The 8,593-nt window shown below is 31.0% G+C and overlaps 1 protein-coding gene across 3 annotated transcripts; it reads right to left on the reverse strand.

Annotated features, from left to right (window-relative positions):
• Positions 1-525: 525 nt before the first annotated feature.
• LOC137809668 (protein GET1) lies at positions 526-3,660 on the reverse strand. 3 transcript variants are annotated; one of them, XM_068610768.2, is made up of 7 exons: positions 3,499-3,660; positions 3,219-3,298; positions 2,631-2,701; positions 1,849-1,907; positions 1,686-1,767; positions 1,440-1,489; positions 526-659 (listed from the first exon to the last, which is right to left on the reverse strand). In XM_068610768.2, exons 1-7 carry the CDS (start codon positions 3,607-3,609, stop codon positions 588-590), a joined length of 525 nt encoding a protein of 174 aa, XP_068466869.2. In that variant the 5' UTR covers positions 3,610-3,660; the 3' UTR covers positions 526-587. The 3 variants fall into 3 exon arrangements, with proteins under 3 accessions (XP_068466869.2, XP_068466868.2, XP_090155533.1); XM_068610767.2 differs by having other exon boundaries at positions 3,219-3,301; positions 3,499-3,659; XM_090299407.1 differs by lacking the exons at positions 1,686-1,767; positions 1,849-1,907 and having other exon boundaries at positions 3,219-3,301.
• Between the last annotated feature and the right edge of the window lie 4,933 nt (positions 3,661-8,593).

Genomic DNA, 8,593 nt, shown 5'->3' on the forward strand with positions numbered 1-8,593 from the left:
AAGGGTGGATAAAATTTTAATAAGTTTTTTGGGATTTTTTCCCCTAAGGTTGGGTTAGTAAGGAAGGACGGGTGAATATATTAGTAGAGAGGTGTTATTAGAAGGTAAAAAAACCTCCTCCATCTCTCTTATTATTATGGAAGAGAAACACTAGACCTTTTTTAACACAAACATCTTCAAACTCTTTCTTCTGGCACTCCATGTATAATGTGAAAATATTTTTTAACCTTTTTGTGTCACCCCATAGAGTAATTTCTGGATTATGTAATCCGGACACGCATTTAAAAAAAAGACTTTCAGATTACATAATCCGAAAACTAATCATATATCCGAAAGAAGTCTTTCAAATTATGTAATCCGGAAGCTAATTACAAATTTTTAAAAAAAACTTATAAATTATATAATTCAGAATATTACATAGAGATATTTTTAGAAATATGAAAATTTATGGAGGTGAAAGAAAAATATATGAAATTGTAGGAAGAAACAACCACATCTTCTTTCTACTTCAAAACTAGTCCTGATATTTTTTATTTTTTTTTACTTTTAATTGAAAACACTATAAAAATGATCCAAAAAAATGTTATTTATTTGCTATAAGCTCTACGGACAAATCTGCAAACTCTTGCGCATATTACTAACCAAGATATTATCCCAATCTGCAATGATAAAAAGAGTCAATTAGAAACAACTCTAAATTCCAAAAAAAATAACGAAAATCTTATAATCTTATAAATATAAAAACAAATAAAAATAGTTCCCAACTCTCCTCATATTTTACTACTAGTAGAAAAAAAATGATTCGAATGATATACGAATTTTGCCAAAAGTTTAGTCATTTTTCTGCTAGCAAGAGTTTATTTCATTAGTCGATTTTATTTTATATTAATAGTAACTAAAAATATTTTAAAAAATAACTAGTTTCTTTTACTATTTGATAAATAACTTCATTAAATAATTATTGAACAAGTTCTTATTTGGTAATCACTTATATATAACTATTTTTTATAATTTAAAAAGAAGTAAATTTAAACTAATTTTATATAAATTGTAATATTTACCAAAAATATAAGTTCAAACTAATTGTTTTACAAGTTATTTTGGAAATTTGATTAAAATAAGAGGAAAACAAGCTATGAACATATTAAGAAATTTTCATGCATTATCCTAAACTTTTAAACACGTATTTAAATTGTAAGATAAAGCTAAAAAAGTTTTTCAAAATGTAATTTTGGGTAATCAAGACAAAAAAAGCACCATTTTAATCTTAAAAAACAAGTTTCTTTGAATTAAATCCTATGACTGATAGTAGTAGTAACCGAACTCTGCACTCAAAAAATGATGGCATCATGGCAACCATGCACATTAAGAATTAGTCTTTGACTCCCAATCCAAAAATGTATTAACAAGAAAGGGAAAAAGGTATTAACAATAGTTACCGGGGCACTGTTACTTTGAACTCCTCCGGACTTCCATGATAACAAGCTCCCTACAAAGAGTGTAAAATATGTTCAGAAGTCAAAGCAAAAGCCCCTTATTTCTTCTCTCTCAGAAATTCACAAGTTACAATTAAAAGCTGATTTTTATATCGCATACTACAAAGTTGCAGATCTTGTCCAGATGAATGAAAGGGTTAAATAAGCAACTTAGTAAATCAAAGTACTATTCAGTCATTATTGCATTACCAAATGGTTGCACAAGTTGCCGATGTACGCTAGCCACAGGAACACGCCAAAACCACATAAGCAGCATTGCATATGTTAAATACTACATGGCAAAGTCAAAAAGTAGTGTCTTATAAACCTTTACCAAGAAATTTTGTTAACATACACACACTTCTGAAGATACCTTAAATATCAGCACCACTTTTGAATATACAGCATAATCTTTGTGACTTGAATGTCGATCTGCATAATATTTTGAACTATAACTTAACGAACTCAAGAAAATGAATTTAAATTAAGTGTTTTATTCAAACTTTCTTTATAGGTACATAATATACACTCATATAATACATTTAATCACATTTGTTTTTCAATCACCACTAAATATACACATATTGTTGTAGTTTTAAGGAGATTCTTACTCATGTAGCATAGAGTATATTTACTATTTACTGCAAAAATTGAGATAACCTTGCATTGTTCATCCGTTCATCAACTTTGGTTTTATATGCATGGTGCTTGTAAAGTCCACATAAACTGATACACATATCATTTTTGTCAATTTAAAGTTGAACTTTGCAATGTCTTAATCTACACTGTAGGAAGTACAACAGTCACACACTCATCAGAAAGTAGAAAGAAAACTTTACAATTAATTTTAATTCAGTTGATACACACCAAGCAATGTGTTTTTATAAGCAAAATCTCCTAATTAAACTATTAGATAAATATAGAAAACTCATTAGAGTAAGTAAACTAAGAGAGGCACGATTGGAAATATGGAGCAATGATGGGTCAAAAGTTGCAACTTAATTGCAGCCATATTAAACAGCTATCCAGAGCTTCTGAGAATTTTTTATTGATAAGAGAGATAACAACAATTGGTTTTTCTCAATATACACTTCATTGCTGTTGCACGGAATAAAATAGGAAAAGTAGAAAACTTGCAACAAGAAATAAACTCACACTTTGAAAGTTCCCTCTCCTTAGCAGTTGCCAGCCTTTTGAGTTTTGCTGCTCGTGCAAATGTTGATGGCCTGAGAGGATAAAAAGAGACACACCACACCATAAATTTTGCAATCATATCTTACAGTCATCTCCCTTTTCACTGATTTCTACTTATGCTATTTAATTTTTCTTCCTCCTATCCGCCTAATTTCTCTATTTGAATTTCAATAGTTTCATAGTTGGCCTTGCCTTTACTCCTTTGTTCTACTAGTCTAAATAATGCTAAATATTTCTTATTAACTTGATTTTTTCAAAATTGAAATGAACTTCAATATTGTAGTGAATATCAATACGTCTCTGTCGAAGATCACTTCAATTTTTCTCATTCCTTGTTCTCTTTTATTGAGCATGTAATTTTACTGTCAGACTTTCCACAAATTTGTTGATTTATCCTTTAATTTCAAATTATCAACCCCAAAACATAAGTGTTGCAAAATATTAACGAATGCAAACGATAACACCAACTCAAAACAAGAAAGGGTTCCAAAAGAGGACCACCCCCTTTATTTTCAGCAGAGGAAACATTGGTTATAAAGCCTTACTTACTGCGACATTGAACTTGCCTCCTTCAAAAGTTGTTTTATTTCTGCACGCAACCGATCTTCTTTTTCTCTATCGGATCCACTCTGCTGGAAAATCATACGCATAGATGTTAATGCCATAAGGTTTTGTTAAAGGAACGAAACTTCACCATCAATCGATCCTCTAATTAGTTTATGAGAATGGACGGTATATGACATTTGAATTTATAAGGTTCATCGTGAGAATGGGTATAACATTGTTTTCGTTTCAAATTTCAATTAAATAACAATTGTTAGAATGATACCTTCGCAACGTGATCGAGGCAATAGTATGCAAATTGAAAAGCAGCAACAATCAAAAATATGAGAGGTGCTGCTAATGACCTTTCACGTACAGGGCTTCCTTCGTCTTCCATAATTCACTCGCTTCCCTGCTTCGATTCCAATGCCTGTGTTCTCTTGTTAGTTTTTTTTTTGTCTGTTTTTAACTTTCTCTAAATTAATTATTATTTAATAATTTATTATAATGTAAAAATATAACTAACAATTATATGCTCTATTTCTTATATATGGTTCTTCTGAATTAGTTTATGCCCTATAACTCTTAATCATGTAAATGTTTATCGTAAGAGTCTATATTAGAAAAACATCCATTGTCGATTTAATAATAAATAAAAGCTGTGTGATTATTTTACGATAAAACTTATTTTTAAATTCATATAAATAATTTTTAATATTTACAAATTGGTATTCGGGTGTGTGTACATGTATAGTACTGTTCTTTTTCTACTTTTTTTAATGTGGATTTTCGAGAGGAGATGTAAGAAAATTTTGACCTTATTTATAAAATTTAATAAATTTAAAAATCAAGGTATTATTTTTAATTCAAGACTTTAAGATAATATATTTTTGAATTTTATTTATTTATACTAGTGGGAACACAAGCACGTGATGTATCCACATTTTTCATTTTTATTATTTATATATTCATGAAATTTTAATAAATATTAAATTATATGAGAAGACATGTAAATTATCTAAGTGCACCACTTATAATAGTTTTATTAAAATTTTACATTAATTTTTTATATTTTCATTTTATTGTTTTTGAATATTAAATTTTGATTTGACTTGGGTGTAATGTTGAACTTTGTAAGGTTATCAAGATTAAGATTAAGGCTTAAAAAAATTGGAGCAGCAAACAATGTCAAAACATAATGCAGATGATAATGTTCTTCAAGATCTTCCCATTTCAAGTTTAGAGTAACTTTCATGTTCATAAAACGCCTTATGCAAGGGTTGTATATTGGAAGTTGTAGAATCTATCACCATATCAATTGAATTCGCGTCTTCCATGGCAAAGAAGTTGAAAAAAAATAAAATAATAAACTAAATACAAATTACCAAACTTCCAACTTATGTAATATCTAGTAGATCAAAGCAACAATAGGCATAAAAGCTTTGCCCGCAAACTGGGCTTAGGATTCACTAAATTTAACATCTTATTTAAAAAGTATTATTCACCAAATTATCCATTATTAATTTTTTTACAATATCTTTGGCGGCTTGATAAAGGGGATTCTCCACTTTAACTCCTCTCAAATTTTTTCCTATTTTATCCTTAGATTAATATTTGATTTTATTTCATTATTTTGGGCATTGCGTCATTTCTTATTTTTTTAAAAAATATTTGAAATAAATGGAGCAACCGTTTTGAATTGAAAGAGATAATTTATTTTGAAAATTAATTGTATAATGAGAGGGAGTGTCTATTACATCCACTTCCTTTTCTCTTTTATATTTCGACTCCAAAGAAAAAAATGTTCATAAATTTTGACACATCTTGAACTCTCTTCCTTCACGCTCCATGTTCTTCTCCTACTCTCACCCGTCTCAATCCTTCTTCAATCACCACTGTACAACAACAACCATCATTGTTTCCTCCTCCTCACACTTCCCAAAGCGTTCAAAGCAGAGACACGTCTCATTTTATAAGGCAACTAAGAGGAGAGGAAGCCATGAGAGATCCAGAACGCAAGGAGGCACCGCGAGTTCGACATGGAAGCAATCAAATTGAAACCACAAATACTCACCAAAGAGTTCGATAGTGTCCCTTAGAGTCAAAAAACACCTAAAGTTAAAGAGAATCAGCAATACCCAAAGAGAGAGGAACTACCGGAACAAATGGTTACAAGTGCGAGAGAAAAAAAAAAGGATATGAGCAAGTTATGCCCGTTTTTTTGTTCATATTTGGTTACTTTTTAATTTTTATTATTTAAAAGTAATACTATTTAATAGAAGGTTGTTTCAAATATTGTGTCGTTTTGAAGTTCTGGAAGGTTCTTCACTGGCAATAGATGCCGAAGCCACATCGCTTAGGTGGAGATTACGATGCGGAAACCAACCGTTTGGGGATAAAATCGGTGAAATGTTTCAATGGCTCTCGGTGTCGTTTTGAAGTTTTGGAAGGTTCTTCGCTGGCAGTAGTCGTCGAAGCCACATCGCTTAGGTGGAGATTATGATGCGGAAGCCAACCGTTTGGGAATAAAATCGGTGAAATGTTTAATGGCTCTTGAGGTTTGAGATGTAAATGAACGGGATAATTAATACAGATTCAGAATTTTATAAAAGAAGTTTCAAAGCTTCATTTCATTCACTGTTATAGGATTTGAACATTTTTGTTTCTATTGCTTTCTTAATTTTTTTTTATATTTTTGTATGAAAATGTTTATTCAAGGCAGATTTGAGTTTTTATTTACCATTCAATTCTCTCTCAATTCTCGTTTAATTTGAGTGATTTCCATTGCTCTGTTAGGTGTGTACTTTTGGAGTGCAATGTTAATGTATTTTTTAAGTTTAAAATGTATTCTACATTTTAGAATTCAAAATTTAGTTTTAAACCCAAAAAATAATTTCGAAACTTATATTACAAATTTTAAAGTGCAAAATGTATTTTGTCTCGAAAATATTGTTTAGACATTTTGGATAATTTTAATTATGATGATGATTTGGAGTGACAAAAACATGTGTGTCGGCAGAAACAGAAAGAAACCATGGATGGTCCTAGAAAATGCTTCCCCGACATGAGAAAACCTAACTCCACCCTTTTTCCCTCTCCTCATTTTCTATTCATAGAGTTTGATTTCGTCGATTGATCTAATTAGGGTGTGGGAAAAACCATTCTTATTATGAGAATGTTGGAGTCCCTCAAGCTATGTTTGCTTCTGGGGTGGTGGAGGTTAAGGGTGGGGTGAATGGGTGTCACCCCCCGTTTGCTTCTGTGAGAGGGGAGGTTGAAGGTGAGGGTGGATGGAAAGATGGAAGTAGTTAGGGTGCTCTCATAATTGAAGAGAAAGGGTAGTGGAATAAGATGAAAGTCACCTAAGATGTATGCAAAGACCATGATGCCTTTACTTTCTCACGTTTTGGACCATCATTATTAATAATAATTTTAAATTGTTAAATGTTACTTTACAAATTTATCCTAGCCTATTAAAATTTTTTAATAATGAAATGAATTATTTTTGTTTAAAAATAAACAACTTTCACATATTTCGTAGATTTAAAAATTAAAATTGGAAAATAAATATATATTAAATATAAATAGATATAATTTAAAAATTACAACTAGAAAAAAAATGTATTCAACAAATTAAATAAAAACAAAACTTCAAATAATTTCTTAAAATATTAAACATGCATTATAAAATTAGAAAATAAATCAGATCTTATATAAATAAAATATTTTATTATTAAAAACCCTATAGTAATGAAAAATAATAATAAAATACTAAAAAATAATATAACGTAATTAACAATAGAAAATAATTTCATAAAAAACTATTATCAAATAAATTACTAACTCATAAACATAATAATTATAAAAAAAATATTAATATAAACGTAGCAACAAATTAAATAAAAAGAGAACTTCAAGTAATTTTTTAAAATATTAAATATATACTATAAAATTAGAAAATAAATCACATCTTATATAAATAAAAAAATACTATTTTTTAATATTAAAAACCCTTGCAGATGAATGATGGTAAATTCGGAAATAACACATGCTGATGTGGTTTTCCCTCTACATCTCTTCATTTTGAGGGGAGAGGATATTTACTGTTCACATGTATATCCTCTCATCCTCTTCCCCGCAAAACCTTGGATCCAAACAATTGATATCCTCTCACTTCTTTCCTTATGAACAGTACATCTATAGAAGCAAACAGAGCCTAACATACCCCAATCCAAACAACCTCAATTTTCTTCTCAAATCTTCACACTTCCGCTCTCCCACACCCTCAACTTTCCACTCCCCACACTCTCTAATCCTAACATAGCATCAGTGTCAATTCCTCCATAAAGCTTTAGGGCTTCTATACACGTACGTAAGCATATGATATGATACGATATCTGTTGAATAAACTTTAAATGTAATGTGTGGGTTTTAAAATTAGAAGTTACTAGAAAATAGTAGAATGAGAGTTAGGATAGGTGAAAGGTCAAAAGTTGTGAGTGGGATTTTAATTATGTTGTTAGTGAGGTTTTAAGGCCATAATGAAGATTTTTCTAGAAGAGCTTCCTAAAGCCTATAAATAGGATGCTCTATCAGTTGTAAGATGCACCACATAAAGAAATACAATAAAGAGAAATACAAAGAAGAGTATTTCTTTAGAGAAAATTCAAGTGTGAGTGGTTGTTTGTTTTACAATTTGGTATCAAGAGCCAATGGCGAATGTGATGGGTGAAATACCGCTACCACGGTTAATAAAGGCGACCACATATGATAATTGGAGCATTCAAATGAAAGCTCTTCTCGGTTCTCAAGATGCATGGGAGGTGGTCGAAGAAGGTTTCGAAGAACCAACAAATACCACGGGTTATACGACGGCTCAAACCAAGGTGTTGAAAGAGATGCGATCAAAGGATACGGCAACACTATACATGTTGTTCCGAGCGGTTGATGAGTCGGGCTTTGAGAAGATTGTCAGTGCAACTACTTCAAAAGAAGCATGGGACATCTTAAAAAAGGTGTTCAAAGGAGCCGACCAAGTTAAGCAAGTGCGTCTACAAACTCTTCATGGCGAGTTGGAGAGCATGAAGATGATGGAGCCAGAGAGTGTATTTGACTACATTACGCGTGTACAGACTGTGGTGAATCAACTCGACTGAAACGGTGAAACGTTGACTGATGCACGAGGTTTGGAGAAGATTTTGAGAACATTAACCGACAATTTTGAGAGTATTGTGTGCAATAGAATAGTCAAAGGACCTAAGACGCTCACAGTCGACGAGCTTGTCGGTTCTCTCGAGGCACACGAGCAACAGAAGAAGAAGAAGAAGGAGGAAACACTTGAGCAAGCATTTCAAACCAAGGCGTCAATAAAATATGAAAAG

This window comes from Phaseolus vulgaris, chromosome 2, assembly GCF_051622355.1.
Source record: "Phaseolus vulgaris cultivar YP4 chromosome 2, ASM5162235v1, whole genome shotgun sequence".
In the NCBI taxonomy this organism is placed as follows: domain Eukaryota; kingdom Viridiplantae; phylum Streptophyta; class Magnoliopsida; order Fabales; family Fabaceae; genus Phaseolus; species Phaseolus vulgaris.

Excerpts from the sequence above, each read along its gene's own strand:
- LOC137809668 (XM_068610767.2), bottom strand. The coding sequence starts at position 3,609 with ATGGAAGACGAAGGAAGCCCTGTACGTGAAAGGTCATTAGCAGCACCT. Across the intron at positions 2,702-3,218 it reads GAGGCAAGTTCAATGTCGCA|GCCATCAACATTTGCACGAG; the intron begins GTAAGTAAGGCT and ends TTATCCTCTCAG. Across the intron at positions 1,490-1,685 it reads GCAACTTGTGCAACCATTTG|GGAGCTTGTTATCATGGAAG; the intron begins GTAATGCAATAA and ends CACTCTTTGTAG.